The following is an 18,800-nucleotide window of genomic DNA, read 5'->3' as shown; positions in this document are numbered from 1 at the left end:
TTTCAATTAATTAATCGTTGGAAACACCGCATAATTTCACTCTGGTAGAATTTTAGCCATAAAACCTAAAACCTAATCTGCTGTACGTAGTCCATAAATCTTAGGTTTTTTGAAGAAACACATATACAGCCTTGGCTTCAATTCTCCTCCTTTTAGTGAAGTCATTCGAACATCATTCGGACCGATAAATACGAGCATTGTTACGGCGATCGACATAAATCTGAATGACTTCGAGTATCGAAAAATCACTTTGCCTCTATATTCTACACTATATGTAGACATAATTGATGCCAAAAAAAAAAATTCCATTTCGTGGATCCGGCACACGGGATGGCCCCCTTAAGCGATTACTATTAATTACCAATGTGGAAACATCTACAAAGTGGCCTACACAGCCATCGGATTCGCCAAGCCAACTGAGATATGATACGAGATAATGGTTCGTGAAATAAAAACGCCTCTACCATAAGTTTAGCTAATTGGCAAATTTATAAGAATGTCAGCCGGAAAGCAAAGAAAGCAATCGCTGTCACTCGAGCGGCCCATTACAAAAATCTGGCGAGATGGCGAGACAGATCTGTATCGACTTGTCATAAACCGATACCAACGTACACAGAATATTGGACAATTATGTTGCGTTAATGACAAGAACGGTACTTTGAATACCGACCGACGAGCCGCGATTGATAGATGCCAACAATATTCGCGGATTTCAATGGAAGAATTTGTTCATCCTCCACTTGCATAAGCACTGTCGACATTTGGAGCAATTCCGTCAAAAAATTCGGGGAAAGCAACCGGACTATCATCAAAGAAAGCAACAGGACCAGGGCATCTGAGCTGTAGAAAGCAAAGAGCTACGACCCAACACTGAGTCTCGGTTAATTCTTCAATCTGACTGGCAAAAAGCACGACCGTTCCAATTCAGAAAAAGGAAGGTAGTCCAACAGAATGTTCAAATTACCATCCAATGCGGTAGCTATCCCATACCATGAAGATTTTTAAACACATTCTTGACAACCGTATTCGCGAAATTGTTTAAATAATCGTAAATCAAGCTGAGTTTGCCAACAATTGCGGAACTAGTGACACAATACACGTGAAAAACATGGCCCCCTTTACATTGCATTTTTGGACCGAGAGAAGCCTTTTAACCAAACGAACTCTGTTCAAATCTCCCGCTTCTCATCAAAGTCAAAATGGATTTCAAGCGACAATTCACCAGGACATTTTACAGCGGTTCTTTTTCTACATTTCCGCTTGACGTTTATCATCATCTTTCACGCGCAATTCGTTGTTGACTGTTTTCTCGTTCTCGTTTTCGTTTCCATCTTCTTTTTTCTTCTCATCCTGCTTTGTGCGGGCAATAAAACTAATCAAAATTAATCTTTGTGTTTTGTTTTGATATTAACTCGTTCTCACCCAACCGTGAATTTGGTTGAATCTCGAAAGAAGTCCGGTCCCAGTATTTTCAAAGAACGCGTTTTTCAAACATTGTATTTGAAGCGTTTCTCGAACAAACTCATGCGCTGAGTTAAATTACTCTACCGCCATTCGAAAAAAAATCCTAACGGTTATGTCAAAACCGCTTCGTTTCTTTGTCGATGCTCATCAAGGGACGCCCTCTCACCAATCCTTTTTGTTCTTGTTATGAACACTACTGCCACACGGGACAACCAGCTTCCAGCGCCCGATACATTGCTTTATGTAGATGATGCTCTCAAGCAGTGGAATCTAAAAATGGAATGATCACCTCATGCAACACAGTCTCAGATTGAATATGAATAAAACTCAATTTTCGTCGATCGACCTCCATGAAATAGAACTGAGCGATTTAAATATCTCGAAGCAATGCTGTCAGCCAATGGTGAACTGCTTTATGGAATTGCTTCATTCATTAGCGTGATCTGAATGAAATGTCGTTCCAAAACTGATGATCGACATATCAACAACGTCTCAAGTCGAAAATTTCCCGCAGTGTCGTTCGCTCTGTCACCTTCTATGGTTCTGAGTGTTGGCTGACTATAAAAGACAATGAATAGTCTCTCGCGGTAATGGAGACGAAAATGTTGTTTTGGGCCAGTGGCGTAACTTGCCTTAATCACATCCGAAATAAGGATATCTGCGATAAATATGGGGTTGCACCGGTCATGAAAAAATTGTGTGGGAGGCGTCTTCGATGATATGGTTACATAGTTCGCGCTAACTAGAATTAACTTGGCGAAATTGGTCTGATTATCGAATTCGATGCTAAAGGACCAAAAGACCGGTCGAAACTACGATGGCTTGATGCGCTGGATGGCCATTTAAAAACCTCGTGACTGCATCCTGATCAGACAAAATGACAGAACAAAATGGCGCAACCTACTACGATAAGCCAACCCCGCTTGTGAACAGAACGAAAGAAGCTCTGGGATTAGGTAAACTTTGCCAAAGGGTTAACGTGTGTTAACAGACTTGTATTTGTAAATGAATCAGCTATCAATTTATCCAATGTCGAAGAAAAATGTAGATTAGCGGCGGTGAGTCGTAGAATAGCGACTGTCAAGCTGTAAAACTTTTCCCAGTTCGATTGCTTCGAATTCGACATATTTCGAAACTCTTGCAAATATTATACTTTGGTACACAAAAAACAACTGAAAATGTATCTAATACTTTAGGATGAAAATGGACCAGAACTGTGGTTGTCACATATTATCCACGAAATCCCCCCATCCCCTTCTACACCGTCCATATAACAACCATATATGACCAGCCAAAGGACTTCTTCAAAGCTACTATATTTTTATTCAGATTCCGGTAAAAATACGCGTTTAAGAAAGTATCTTCATCAATCGACTTTCTTTAAATCAGCCTGTTTTTCAACGATTCCTACTGGAGTTATTCGAAACTCGTATATTGTACAGAGAATCTGTAAATCGGCAAAATATTCTGTATTTGAAAGTTGTCAACCTACTCCTAAACTCTACCCGAATAACATCTCTTTTTATGGCTCACTCTACATGCACCCTCCCTTTGCCTCTCATTCCAGCTTCACTTCAAATTCATTACTCTCATTCAATAAAATATCTGTCGATCGAAATCCATCCTCACATTTCAGCTTAGACATTCAGGACATTAGCAAGTATATTTTCTATTTGCCAACATTTCGTTTTGTTACACAATAATCATAGCGCACTGACACGGCACAGTCAGGCATTTTGAAAAACGATTTTTCTTCCCGGGAAAGTTGATAGCAAGCAAGCCAATACGAGATTGGTATGGGTAGATGTCTTTCATTCTGTATGTATGAAAGAAGCGAGAAATGAAATAAAAGAAAAACAGGAGAAAAATTAATGGACTTTTCAATTCGTTGACAGTTCATTCAGCCTGAGTGATTTTTCCATCGATTCATGTCAAGTTCGTTCATTCGTTCGTTTTTTATTGTACGGTTATGCTTTACCAAACTGACATTTTCTTTCTACACTCGGATATATTTTTTATCATTTATTTTACCTTTCCATTTCATTTCGATTGGTGAATTTCATTTGAGGATGTTTTTTTTTACACAAATCTAATGTAGATATGATTTGATTTGGGTTTTCCCATGATTTTTTTTCCCACGAATTGTAAGCCTCAATCCAGGAATGGAAACACGAATTTTTCACATATATACATACATATATGTAATTTTAAATAATTTGTATCTTTCATCGCTGTTGTTTTATACCGACTTTGATTCCAAAACAGGTCAGAAGTTAGAAGCTTGGTGCTTCAGTCATGAAAGGTTGGGTTTTTTGCTATGATTCAAACTCTGCAGAATGACTTCCCTCCAATTTTTTATAGGGTTGAGCTAGTTCCTATAATCTTTGTCGAATAAATATAGATTTGAATATGTCAGACTATTGACTTAACTGTAATTTAGACCAGCAAAGTAGGATTGACATACTACACCTACAGTTTCGCTAATAATATTGGAATTTGCTCCAAACTTTCTAGTATCATGGCCCACTTTTGCGCCCTTCCTCTTTTATTTATGTAAATATCGGAACTGTATCTATCTATTCGAAAAATATGTTAGCCCTTCATATAGAAACATCATTCTAATTTTTTTTTTTTAATTTACGGATGGGCATTTCCGAGAACGAGACCATTGCTTTGCCAAAAACATAAATCTTCGAATTTATATTAACTGAACTTAACCAAACCAACTATGTTCATCCGACTACTGTTTTAATCTGCTCATACATACATACGAACTTTCATTTTTTTTTGTTTCCTCATTACAGCCCATGGTCAATATCAACCTGGTATGGAACCAAAAAGACAACGTACTGCCTATACCCGCCATCAAATTTTAGAATTAGAAAAGGAATTTCATTACAATCGTTATCTGACACGTCGACGTCGTATTGAAATTGCTCACACGTTGGTTTTATCTGAGCGACAAATAAAAATTTGGTTTCAAAATCGTCGAATGAAGTGGAAAAAAGATAATAAATTGCCAAATACAAAGAATGTACGAAAGAAAAATGGCAATGATCCTAATAATACTGCAGCGTCGAAAAAACCAAAAAGGACTAGTAATAGTAAGAAACAGGCTGTGCAAAATGAGGTAAGGAAAATAGTTTTGATTTTTATTAAACATTCCATTGCTCCACAAAGTATCTCAAATGCTTACAATAATACTGAACAATTACTTTTCCATTGGATACTAGTGATATCAGCTAGATAGAAATACTAGATATTCTTTGATACTTTCTACCTTTGCTATAAAATCATTTAATCGAGTCGACATCTAAGTATTACAGTAGATACAATTTTGCGTCACGATGAAAACTATGCTGGGGCTAAAAAAATCATCCCAGATATTAGAATTAAAAGTTGATACTTAGTGAAGTTGCAGTCTAATTAACCCCAAAAATGCTTGCCCATCCCTGTTGCCTTCCTGTATATAGTATAGTCAAACTTCTCTCAAAAGTACATATGTGTATGTTCTTTGTGGTGACCAAATAGGTGGGTCCCCTCGCCAACATATCACTCATAAAACCTTGTTAAATTTAAGCTAAAAAATGGGGAAACTGAAGCGTAAAGGACTCTGTCCAAAATGGACAGTCTCCATCTATTTAGATAATTTCCTGTCTGCGATGTTCTTAGATTTATACGAATCTAATGACGTTCCCTCAATGCAAAGACCATACAAACTCCTAGTTGACGAAGATATTTCCGAAGTAACTACCTTTGAACTCGGATTTTCTCCGTTTCTGACATTTAAAGGAACAGTGCACCGTTAGGAACGCCATTACGAATTTCATGGTCCTCTTCTTCTCTAGCAGCCTCAGGTATCTTCACAAAGATTTTTCCCTGCGGACGGGAGTTCACATTACCTCATTCGGCTTGAGCGAATGCCCGTTTTGATCTCTCCATTACAGGGTCAGACCCTTGGGAGGCCAAATCGTCAGTCTTTTCACTAACAATAATTTCCAACTACACTGGCAACCACATCAGAATCATTTCGTTGAGCTGATCGGGCTTGAGTGGTAGTTCGATATCAGCAACAAAGTAATATGTATCTCTGCCTGAAATGAGGTTAGGAAAGGTTTCTTTTTCCGAACCTAATCTCTCATCCATGACTGTCGTTCTTGAAGCCTATATCTCTGCGACTAACGACGACGAAAAAAATGGTCGTCGTATTTATAGCATACTTCGCTCTTTCTTTAAAGTCGAATCTGGAAATGTTATAATTCACAAGGATCAGAGTCGCCAGATATTTACTAAACGATTTTCGGATAAATTTAACATTTTTTTTTAAAGTACGATGGCCTTTTGACTTACTCCTTTTCTTTCACTTCCAAATGAAACACGGCAGACATGATTCTTTGGTAATACAAGTTTGGTTTAGCTAACAATTTCCTGTTGTTACCAAAGCTTAGTCTTCAACACCAGACAATACATGCATAGTTACTTTACTTCATTATTATGAATATGTTTCCATTGTGGCGAAAGTTCCATGTTTTGTCTATGGCAGCTTTTGACAGCCCAAACCGCAGAATTTGTGATATTGCTCCTGGAGGTGACTCTTCCACGATAAATTTAATTCAAGATACATTTATAAATGTTCAACCGTTTGTGCTAGTTGTCCCTCCGATAAAGCGCATAGTGCACGACTACCACATTAACCTTTCTGAGTGAACATGACTGGCTCATTAAGTCCTTTATGGAGGCACTAATTATGAATTGTTTACAGAATCGCAATCATATCGTCAAATACTTTATTGGCTTACCTAAAAAGTATTTTCCTTCTTGGATATCCTCTTCTCAATTGTGTCGTCTCCACCAACTTACCTTTCTTATAGACGCAATAAAACCTGAAAACTGACATCGATTTGCACCAAATTTTTAAAGACTTCGTAGACTTAGAACATAACATGCTACAAAAAATAATGCTCAGTTTTGAAATCCCACCCAAACTGGTAGGAATGATGAAGCTAACCATTAGCAAGACAGAATCCTAGGCCAAAATCCATCGAAAGTTAACAGAGAGCTTCAGCACAAATCCAGGTTAGAAAGAAAGTAGATGCTCACGTTCCCACCCCATGACTTTCCTATAACTCTGTCATTCGAAAAATTGCCATCAGCCCCAAAGGGACCCTACCAATGAAAGCCGCGATTGATGTTAACGGTAACGGCACGTTAATACCTGAAGCCAAAGCAGCTTACCTTGGTCTGGAGTCTACAGCAAAAGAAGGTGGTTTAAGGGTCAACGAGACCAAAGCAAAATGTATGAACCAAACAAGAAAATCGGCACCAATCCAACAAAACATGACATCCTTGAAGTACGAACAGTTTCGTGTTTCTTAAAACACACCTGGGAAAAGACGATAATGAATACAACGAAATTCGGAGGCAAATGAGTCTGGAAAGTAAAAGTTCTTCCAGATTCTCTAGAATATAAAGTTCTTGAGGCAGCAAATACGTAAGATTGAATAATTGCAACTGCAGATTCAAGAACTAAAAGTCAAATCTTCCAGATTCCGAAATGAAAAAGGTACCTGGGAAGAACATATACACAGGAATACCATTAGACCTGTGTTACAGTTTGGCTATAAAACTTGGACCATAACTAAAATATCTAAAATGCCGTTAACATCTTTGAATGCCAAATCCTGCTACTCGTGCTTCAACTGATATGCAACTGATCAGAGTATCAGTTTACCCAGTGTCCGTAGCCTGACTCTAGCTGGAGCTGGACAATCGCAGAGAATTGCCCTTCCTTCTCCGTAGCTTCGGCAATGCGAATTGTAGGGTATGCCGAAACTGGCGGCATGGTCCCTTATGGGCCAGTGCCCCGTGGAGGCCGCCGTAATCTTGAATGCATTTGCACGCGTCTGGCACAGGGGCTCTCGTGATTGGGCTATATTATAAGCGGGTCAAATTCTCCTTGACTTGACATAGCTCGCCTTCGCCATCTTAGGCCCACGGCTACTAGATAGTGCAAGTAGACTCGGCCCCCGACAGCCGCCAGCGAAACACCGACTGTATTCACCGAAGGGCTGCCAAGAGCAGAGCCTCGCCTGGCCAATTCGTCAGCCCGCTCATTCCCCTCTATATTCCTATGCCCGGGAACCCAGAGGGGGTGACATTGGGCGTGCCGCCCAGACGGTTCAGCGCATCTCTGCACTGCTTACCAGCCTGAAAGACGTCGTCGCTGAGTACAAGGCCTTGATGGCCGCTTGGCTGTCGATCAGAATGGCTATGTTACGCTTGGGGCTCGAATCTCGCTCCTGCCGTTGACAGAAATCCAAATATCGTCCGTACTTCCACTTGGAATACACTGACGAAACCTGGGAGACCATTGGATACACTGTGTGTATTCGAGAAAATCCTCGCACCGATTCCACAGGTAATCTTTGATCCGTAGGTAAAGAATATGGAGTCATAGCCTTGCAACACCCCGCCGGTCTTCCACTTTGCCCTGGTTGGAAAGTCCACAGCAAAGTTTCTCGCGAAGTTCAGCTTGTGAATGTGGGGAATGCAAAGATTTCCCGAGGTACTCATCTAGGATGTTGCTGTGGCCGTAGGACTTCGCGGCCCAGCATCCGGACTCACGTAGTCTGTCGGCACTGCACGCTGCAACGTATTTAATGTGACGATCTAGGGGGAGGAGATGCAGGAGTGCATTGAGAACATCTGCCGGGCAGGACTGCAGACTGCAGTAGCACCTGCACATGCGATTCTTTGAATCCTATTAAGCTTCATCCTATTGTATTTTTTCCTCAAAGCCTGCCACCATTCCACCGTACTACATCGGTGTACATCCAGAAACCCCATTTCTTGCAAAGGTTCTCTTGCAGGCAGAGAAGGCTATGCAGGCCTTCTAAACCTCAGTTTTATGTTCAATCTCCAATTTAGCTTTGGATCCAGGAATACACCCAGATACTTAACATTAGAGGAAAGAACCAATATTGTATATTCACCACCGTTTTGGTTGGGCTTCTGCTGAGTCCGCATCTTGCGGCCCACAGGCACACCCTTTGCAACGCTCCTTCCATAATGTCGCCCATAATGGACAGAAACATCCCTGATACTAATATCACCAAGTCATCGGCATACGCCACCATCTTCACTCCGCTGCTGTCCAATGTTCGTAAAATTTCGTCCATTACTATTAACCAGAGCACCAGTGAGATGGTACCACCCTGGGGCATGTTTCTGTTCACAGCTCTGGTCAAGCGGTTGCCTCCCAGATCCGACTGGATTATCCTGGTACTTAGCATGGATATAATCCAATGCGTAAGATACCCCTCCAATCCAATACCGTGGGGGGCGGTTTCTGTGGATTTTCCTTTGAGGTCACCCAGAGAAGCTAAGGATATCAGTCCTTACTTCTTTGAAGATGAATCTAGAAATGTAATGACTGTGAATGGCACTCATTACAGGAATATAGTAATGGAGTTCTTGTGGCCTTAACTGGACGGTATATTTTTGAACGACATATAGTAGCCTCCTAGTGTACCGTTACGGTCTTGAATGAAGTGCTCTAACACACTTCAAGGCCCTGATCCAACATGGATTGTTGCGCCAACGATTATTATTATTTCCGAGTTATCACAATCTCGGCAGATGCCGGATTTTACCTAATACTAGCACTAAGTGCCAAGCATTTAGGCTCGGACGATCCTACCTACTTAAAAACTAAAGGGGCACTGGTGGTGGTGGCCGGTGGTAGGTCAGTGGGAGAATCCGTCAAGTATCCCCGCAACATCGAGCACGTATGCAGAATGGTGTACTTCTGCATGGTTTCAACCAGACTGTGCGAAAGTCCCAGGACATCAAGGGAAGCCGTCAGGGATTTAGGTACAATACCTGTAGCTGACAATATTATGGGAACTACAACCACCCGCTCGAGACGCCAAATTTCTTTGATTTCCCGAGCCAATGGCTCATAGTTCATCTTCTTCTCCACGTATTTCCGTTCAATGTTGCTATTATGGGGGATAGCAACATCAATGATATACACGGAGCGACCCGTCTTGTCAACTAACAGTACGTCAGGCTTGTTGTGTAGAGTGTGGCGATCAGTCAGAACTTGCCGGTCCCAATACATGCTATAAGCAGAACTATCCAGTACTGCCTGCGACTCATATCGGTAAACCGGACATGTCCCCGTGATCAGCCCATGCTTGTATGCAAGGTTTTGATGGATACATGCAGCATTATGCCTGGTGATGTATTGCACCGGTGCCATAACAGTACAGCCAGAAATGAGATGGTCCAACGTCTCTAACGCCGAACCACACATTCTGCACTGGTCGTTCTCCACTCGTTCTTTCATGATGAGCTTTTTATAAGCTCGGGTGGCGACCACGCCATATCCTGAATGGCACACATGAACCCCTCCCTCTCAGCAAAGAGCTCCCCAGCACACAGCCATCTGTTCGACAAATGCAAATCGACAAATGGCTGCCAAAGACAATTCACGTGTTTACCGTGCATTGCCTTCGACTTCCATTCATCGATCCGCTCTTGGTCCGACTTCACCCCACTCAGAGGATTGAAAGATCGATCCTTCAAGTTAAGTGGAGTCAGTCCACAGTCTGCCTTACAGACAGCCGCATGCAAGGGACTCGCCTGCTCTTTGCTGTAAAAATAAGCGCGCAGCGAGTCGACTTGGCGATGATGTTGTGCCGCCACGTCAACCACGCCCCTACCTCCGATGTCACGAGGCAGGTTCATCCGCTCCACGGCAGACTTTGGGTGATGCATTCGGAATTTGGACATAGTTGTCCGTATCCTTGGCATAATCGATATAGCAACTGAAGAGGTTTCTTTGGCCTCTAGTTGCTTGTCCTACAACTACCGAGTCGATAATGAGTTGCTCTTTGCAACCCCTTGACCCAACTCGGCAGCCCTTCTGCTCCTCGGACAAAATGTTGTTGGTCTCGAGGTGCGCATTGATCCTTCCACTAATAATAATAATTATTATTATTATGGCAATCGCTATGGTGGATCAGAGGGTGAGAGGAAGAATGCCCATCAGTAAGACACTTTCAAATGATTACTTGAGGAGTATTTGAGTTTTTAAGTTTTTGACAGTCTTGTTGAATTTTTGTGAATTTTCATCTGAATCGGTTCGTCAACAAAATTGGCGAATTTGGGGCTCACCTCCGTACTTGATTCATAAGGTCGTAGTGCATCCGCAACTGTCTGGTACAGACTTTGCTCAGACGGCGTGATCGGGCCTTACTTCTTTGAAAATGAAATTGAAGATGTAGTGAGTGTAAATGGCACTCATCACAGGAATATAGGAACGGAGTTCTTGTGACTTCAAGTGGACAGTGTATTTCTGAACAAGCAGGACCATATTATACGTAGCACCCCTCATGAAACAGTAGATTTATTAAAGCAATGATTTCAAAACCAAATATCCTTCCAATGTCATCCGTGTGATATCTTTTTTTTGGTACTACGCGACTAACCACAAACCGAACCACCTTTGTTGAGGGTAAAGGCTTGTTATCAGAGCCGTTTAGGCGATTTGTTTGATGTTTTATTCCGTGCTTAATCCGAACATGTATCCTGCACAATCCAATAAAGATAATTCGCTCTAAAATTGCGCATTTTATTTTTAATTTAAATTATGCACTTTTATTGGGATACTCAAGGTACTATATAGAAGATATTCTCATACTGATGTTGAAAAATTACGCGCTTTATACCTAGTCCATAAGAAATTTATTTGAAATTATTAAAGATTAACCATCTTTCTCTCACTTCCTTACAGTGCATTCGATCTGATAGTTTAGAAAGTATGGGTGACGTGAATTCATCCCTCGGCAATCCACCATACATTCCAGCTGCTGCTGATATAACTGGGGTATTGAGTCAACCATATTCCTCGCAACCACAGCAATCTCAACAGCAAACGCAGTCTCAACACCACCAAGCCACGAATAATCGAGCACCAAATAACAATGGACCAATGTCAATGCAAGGAATGCACCATCAAACAATGGTTACGATGAATATTAAGCAGGATTATGGATTAACGCCGTTGTAGGTGACTTGTGATTAGCAAAAGATAAAAATAACTTTCCAATTGAAATTTTGTCAAATAAAATTTTTACAAAATAATTGTACATCTAATAACACACAACTAACTTGATAAAATACTACAAACGAGAGCAAAACATAAATGTAGTGATGTGATTTTGTATTTTTTAATTAGGAACTTAAGATATAAAATTCTCAGTTGTTAATTTGCATATTCTTGTTTTTTTTTGTCTTTATGTTTGTTTATTGTACCATACATTAGTTTCCAGAATCGGGTGGTTAGCAAGGTCTCCAGAAATTAGTGCCATAATAAAATGTCCCAGCTCCTGATAATGGTTAAAGAATCATCCACCGCAAATTTGCAAAAAGAATATTTCTTAACGGAAATGACTTTCAAAGTTGAATGAAACTAATGGAGCAACACCACCTGATTCAAAGTCAATTCGGAGAATGCAGTGAACTAGTATATAAGCGAACTACCCCTCCTTCAAGTTGTATTCAGGCATCGAATGATAGAATCACGGGATAAGGAAACGGGAATGGAAAAGGTGTGTGAAACGATTATTTTCTCTTTTGTAGATATGAAATTTTTATCCGTATCAATAGCTAATTTTAATTTCAAATTGCAAACCTTATTTTTCACCAGTGACAAAGAATAAAATACTATTTGAATCGCTATTTTCCCCTTTCATTATTTGAAAGCAAACCCTTTTCCAAAAACAAGTTTGCAGTTTAATTTATGGAAGCTGGTGCGAAAATAGATCTGAAGGTTTTGTAAAGTATGTACATGGTTATATAAGTAAGTTAAATGCCGACCTGATAGACAATATAATGTAAGATATATATGTAGTATTATTATTATCTTATTTTTATCTCAATATCTAGAAAATAAATCATTATCTTGTATGCCTATGTTGAGTTATATAAAAAGGTGTAAAATTTAAATTAACACACGAGTTTATAAATGAAAAACCTAAAAAATTAAAAAAATAAAAATACATACATTCGGAATTATTGTGCGGGCCCATGAAAGCACGCAAATAATTTAAATATAGATATAAATATAAATGCAAGTTATATTTACAAATTAAGAGCTAAGTACGGAGGAAAACCAATAGTCAATAAAGTTTGAATATTTTCATTGTAAAGAAGTTTAGTTTCTTTTTCCTTTCTTAGAGTTGGTTCTTGGTTTTGGGGGAGTCCATTAGAATACATTTCTGGCAAAGCTTTTGGTTCTTTTTCTTTTTGTTAGAAGAATAGAGATGATAACAACTAACTTCTACGTTGAGGTAGGTATTTTGTTTGAAATTTTTGTAAAACCGGTATTCGCAAGATTTTTTAGCGTTAAAGGTACTTTGGGTCTAACATGACTAGAGGTTCATTTATCTTCGCACGCACTTTACGACACAATAATCTTCTTTGGAATTTGAATAAGCAAGTGAATGACATTTTGCAGATTGCACCGGTATCAAAGTTTCAGGGAAACTAGCTGCTTGTCCTGCGACGAGAACCAACTAATCCACAAGTTGATTTCCTTTTTATTTAGATAAATTTCGCAACAATGGTATTCCAGCTATTTATAATACATTGGTATGAAGATGATCGATGGTCTGATAGATGATTCTCGAGGCAACCCTGACATCCCTAATATAAGAGAAAGAAGAAAGCAATGCAGCATGCCAGATGAGTTCGTGTGGCACACGGTCAAACGCTTTCTCTAAATCCAGAAATGCAATGTAAAGAGGGCGATGGTTCTCACAGTGTTTCTTCAAATTGACGTCACAAATGGAATCATTTCCATGGGATGTCCCTAGATGTCCTTCGAATTGAATAGGGCTGGGAGGAAACTTTAAGGTGACGGCCGGCTGGGGCAGGCTGCATTCGAACAGTTTCTGGGCTTGACTGCTAAGAATTTCGAATACATTTCAAGTTTATGGTTTGGCCCATGCCTGCTATAGTTATAAACTTGCATAAGTCTCCGGTTAATATACTTGGCAATCGTAAGAAAATTATAGGGCACTGAAGACAGATATAGGGAATTGTATGAACTTAAAAAACACAGATAAAGGGAATTGTATGAAAAAAATTACACCCCCCTTTTGCATGTGTGGGGAGTTCCTCTTAAAATGGACGTCACAGGATGTTACTCACTGTATGCGTGAGCGATCACAGTTCCCATCTTTCCACCAAATTGGGTGTCAATCGCTGCTTCAGTCTCCGAGAAAAATACGTGTGACGGACATACAGACGGGCAGACGGACAGACAGACAGTAAACCGATTTTAATCAAGTTTTTTTTTACACCAAAACTTAAAAGTGGAAGGTAAATATAATCAACCCGGAGAAGAGACATCCGTCCGGACGTTGGACGGTAACACAACATCCAGCCTGGTTCCCATTAGCAAAAGTGCCGGCGAGAAGATTATTGGAAATATTAGAAGCGACCCGTTTAAGAGGAGCAGTAAAGTAATGCGATCCCCGACAGCAAAGCCTGATAATGCTCATAAAATTAGCCAACGCGCCTCGATGAAGAATGCGAGTAATAAGCCTGAGGAGATAGCTAAGCTAGGGATGATGATAAAAAACCTTATGGAGTATGTCAATGCTCGACAAATTGTCCATCACGCAATTAAACGCCAAGTACGTGCTAGTAGAGCTGCGTATCTTGAAGTACGAGAGGGACTAAAAGAAAGTAGTAAGGTAAGAAACAGGGAGAAACTACAGTACTGCAGTTAACGCCTAAAGTGCTCCCATCTAGGGGCAGCCCCTTCACTATTAAGGATGCACAACGTATACTGGGCACAAAGGAAACTCCAGAGCTCCGTAAAGGACTGAGAGAGTCTAATGTGGAAGCGGAATCTCCTCAACGCAGCCAAAAACGCAAAATGAAGAAAACGGCTCCACGGCAAATTCACGAAAGACTACCAGACCCTACGGCGAAAGACGATAATTGCAATCAAGGCTCCACTTGGACTAAGGTGGAAAAGAAGAAAAAGCTACAGAAGCGAAGCCGGCCCGATGTGCTAATAATAACAAAAAGAAAAGTGAACTTACGTTCGCTGATATTCTGCGCTAGGTCAAAACAGACACCTCGTTGATAGAGGTAGGTGAAAGTATAAATCGCATAGGGCGAACGCAGAAGGGCGACCTATTGCTGGAATTTAAACGAGGCGAAAACAAGTGAGAAGACCTGCAGAAAAAAATCGAGTCGTCACTGGGTGAGGCAGCAGAAGTGAAGCTCAGTCAAAATCGTGTGGTTATTGAGTGCAAAGACTTGGACGAGATTACAACCAAGGAAGAAATTTGTCAAGCCCTACGATCCCAGCTGGGAATACAGTCGGTCTAGGAGTGAGATATTCTACAGCTAAGGAAGGCATATGGCGGCACACAAACTGCGTCCATAAGTCGAACAGCTATTACGGCCAGTAAAGTTCGGATTGGCTGGGTCGTCTGCCGACTACGAGAGCAGATAACTCTGAAAAAATGCTTCAGGTGTTTAGAATTTGGACACGTGACAAAAAAATGTATTAGCGTTCACGATAGGTCCGACCTGTGTCGTAAATGCGGAAAAAAAGGCCGCATTGCGAAAGTTTGCGAAAAAAAATCGTAATTGTCCCACTATACACAAACGAGGTTCCTACAGCTAAACCTGAACCATTGCCAAGCGGCTCAGCACCTGCTCTCTTAGACGATATTTGAAAACAAAATCGACGTTGCTATTATCTGCGAGCAGTACAAAAATCTAGACAGTGGAGTTTGGGTCGCCGATAAGAGCGGAAAAGCAGCGATATGGACATGCGGAAATCGGGCCATAGAAGGAACCACGAAGATTTTCGAGAGTAGCTTCACTAGAGCAAAAATAGGCGGAATATCTATTTAAAGCTGTTATGCGACTCCAAGCTTAATGAGAGAGGAGTTCCATTCTTTGGTGAAGAGGCTAGCAATGGATGCAAACAACCATAGCCCTAAGGTACTGGCTAGTGATTTCAACACATGGGCTGAAAAATGAGGCAGCAGAGAAACGAACGCAAGAGGACGTGTATTACTCGAAGCTCTTTCTCGTCTGAAGCTTGTAGTTGCTAACACTGGATGCGTGAACACTTTCCGAAAGAGAGAAATGGGGTCCGTGATAGATATCACTTTTGTTAGTTATGTTTTACCTAAGGATCTGCAGGTATCTGCAGGTATGTCAGTGAAGAATATACACATAGCGACCACCAGGCTGGTATCGGACGAGAGCTGAAAGGTGAGCCGCTAATAAGTTTGACAAAGAGATTTTTGAAGAAGTTCTGCAGCAAAATACAGCGCTTGAAGGAAGCGCCGAAAATAAAGCTTTATAGATCGGCGAAAAGTTGCGGCGAGCATGTGACGCATCCATACCAAGGTATATTCTATCCCAGAAGCGACTTCCGAACTTTTAGTGGAATTCTGAAATCGGAGTATGCCGCAAGGCCTGCCTCAAGGCCAGAAGGCGCAGTCAGTGAAATAGAAACTGACCTAGATACGAGCAATTTCATGAAGAATACAAAAAAGCTCGGAAGAAATTACATATGGCCATAATAAAAAGTAAAAGCGAACACTTTAAACGACTGTGTAATGAAGCTGACACGAACCCCTGGGGTGGCGCCTATAAAACAATAATGTCAAAAGTCAAAGGCAAACGCTCCCCACCAATTTCTTGCCCTACTCTGCTTAATGAAATAGTAACTGATCTTTTCCCACAGAATGTGAGTACCGATAACCTTCCCACTATCGAGATAGACACCACCCAAGTTCCCATGGTAAGTGAAAAGGAGGTCCTCGAAGCTGCGGTTAAAATTGTTGGAAATCAAGCACCTGGCTTGGATAACATCGCCAATAAAGCTCTCAAAACAAAAGTCAAAATAGCTCCAAATATGTTTCCCGAGGCTTTCACCACATGCCTCAATTGGCAAATTTATAAGAATGCCAACCGGGAAGCAAAGAAAGTAGTCGCTGTCACCCGAGCGGACCATTACAAAAATCTTTACGATAAACTGGACACTCGGGATGGCGAGAGAGATCTGTATCGACTTGCCAAAAGCCGAAACAAATGTACACAGGACATCGAACACTTCTGTTGCGTTAATGACAAGAACGGTACTTTGCTTACCAAACGCCGAGCCGCGTCTGATAGATGGCGAGAATACTTCGAGCAGATTTCAACAGAAGAATTTGCTCATCCTCTACTTCCACAATTTGGAGCAATTCCACCTGTAAGCGCAACTGAAGTCGAGGAGGCAATAAAACCTGACGACATCACATCTGAGCTCTGGAAAGCGAAGAGCGGGGACCCAACACTGTGGCTTAGTGAATTCTTTACTCGGGTTATTAGGAAAGGTAGAACACCATCTGGCTGGGAAGAAAGTACCACTGTTCCAATATGAAAAAGAAAGGTAATCCAGCAGAATGTACAAATTACCGTCCGATCCGGTTACTTTCCCATACCATGAAGATTTTGGAACGCATTCTTCACAACGGTATTCACGAAATCGTTGAAACAACCGTGAATCAAGCCGAATCAAGAATTGTGGAACTACCGGCGCAATACACACTGCGTGGTTACTCATGCAGAAACACCGTGAGAAGCATCGCCCTCTTTGCATTGCATTTCTGGCTCTAGAAAAAGCGTTTGACCGTGTGCCACACGAACTTACCTGATATGCTCTTTGACAGCACTTAATGCCAGAAGAAATCGTGCGCTGGGTTGCTCTATTACGATCCGAAAAGTAAAGTTCGAAGAATGGCGGGTGTATCAAAACCACTTTGTGTCTCTATTGGTGTTCATCAAGGAATCGCTCTCTCACCACTCTGTGTTCTTGTTATGGACACTGTCACAAGGGACATCCAACCTTCAGTGCTCTACACACTGCTTTATGCAGATGATGTTTTCCTAGCGTTTAATAGCAAAACTGATCTCGAACAACTTGTCCAAAATTGGAATGATCGCTTCGTGCAACACGGTCTAAGGCTGATTTTGAATAAAACTGAATTTTTGACGACCGATCTTTATGAAAAAAGCGCAATCATTGTTAGCATTAGGACCAAATGGAGTGGAGATGGCCAACAACTCCTGGAAGGTCTACATATTCCCTAATTTATTAATTCGTCGATTTTAGGATGGTAAAGTACGCACTTTCCAGGAAATTGGGGAGCTAATAGTGTAGCTGTGGTGCTAAACATCATGTTTAACAGGCTGAGATATACTACATTCTGTAGTAATGTGGCGGCATTTATCATATTTTGCATATCCACCAGGAGCCCATAGTGACACAGGAAGTCTGCGCCTAATATGGTGACACTGATCAATTCGAGTACATATCTTCCACGAATTTTTCCCTGGGGAACTCCAATTTGGTTAGGCTTCCAAAATTCGCGCCTTGACCGCGACTTGATTTCTCAAATTCGCGGGTGGATTCAGTGCCTTTGACTTCTTACCAATTGAAGAGTTCATTGAAAGAGCATTTGAGAGAGGGGTATTCCTAGGCCAACTTAAGCAACCTTGGTTGCATTTATACGCAACACAAACACAACATTTATTGCCTTATTCGCATAATTCTCCAATGCAATTATTTTCTATAAAGGTACGCCATGATACGCATCAAATTGAATGCAAATATATCATACATCATTCCCATGAAGCTACCTCATGCATTTTTCTTGGTCACAGATTCATTGGCCATTGAAATTATTCAAAGTCAAGGCGCATTTAGTTGTGCAGCTTCCATTTCCATATTCAAAATATGCATTCTACCCTTTTCCATAAACACAGAGAATAAGCGGGAAAGATAAAAGTTACTTCAAGTTAAAAGCGGTAGTTAAAAGGCTCAAAACGTGTCTCTGTCGATTTGAAAATTTGCACCAAAGGAATTCTCTCAAGAATCTCACCTTGCTGCATGCCAACAACTGTTAACAGCATGCAAATTCGCCAGAAACAATCAATTCTAGTCCGAAAAATCTTTGCTAATTTTTCAGAATCCCAAAAGGCATTGAAATCCTTTTAACCCTTTCGCAAGTATCCTAATCCCATTATTTGTGCCCGCCTCGGAAGCGGCACTTTTATGACTGCACTTTTGGACATTTTGCATGCATGCATTGACCATGCGAGTATCTACAAAAAATGAATGTGCAAGAAAGTACTTTGGAATTTGAATTCACCAAGGGGCGTTTCCCCGCAGGACGATGTCCAGCAATCCCATAAGGTCATAAAGGTAAATTGCCGAGGCGTTGTTTGTTTGTTTTGAACAATGC

The 18,800-nt window shown here is 41.0% G+C and overlaps 1 protein-coding gene across 1 annotated transcript in view; it reads left to right on the top strand.

Moving 5' to 3' along the window:
- LOC119653132 (homeotic protein deformed) overlaps window positions 1-12,637 on the top strand; it is an 88,602-nt gene extending 75,965 nt beyond the window's left edge. The window contains exons 4-5 of the mRNA XM_038057661.1: window positions 4,269-4,594; window positions 11,264-12,637. Coding sequence (XP_037913589.1) covers window positions 4,269-4,594; window positions 11,264-11,539 — 602 coding nt within the window. The 3' untranslated portion in view covers window positions 11,540-12,637. The remainder of the gene's footprint in view (window positions 1-4,268; window positions 4,595-11,263) is intronic.
- Window positions 12,638-18,800: the final 6,163 nt, after the last annotated feature.

The sequence above is a fragment of the Hermetia illucens genome, chromosome 3 (genome assembly GCF_905115235.1).
Source record: "Hermetia illucens chromosome 3, iHerIll2.2.curated.20191125, whole genome shotgun sequence".
Classification (NCBI taxonomy): Eukaryota; Metazoa; Arthropoda; class Insecta; order Diptera; family Stratiomyidae; genus Hermetia; species Hermetia illucens.
Note: the sequence above shows the minus strand (reverse complement) of the source record. Positions and strands in the feature narration are given on the sequence as shown.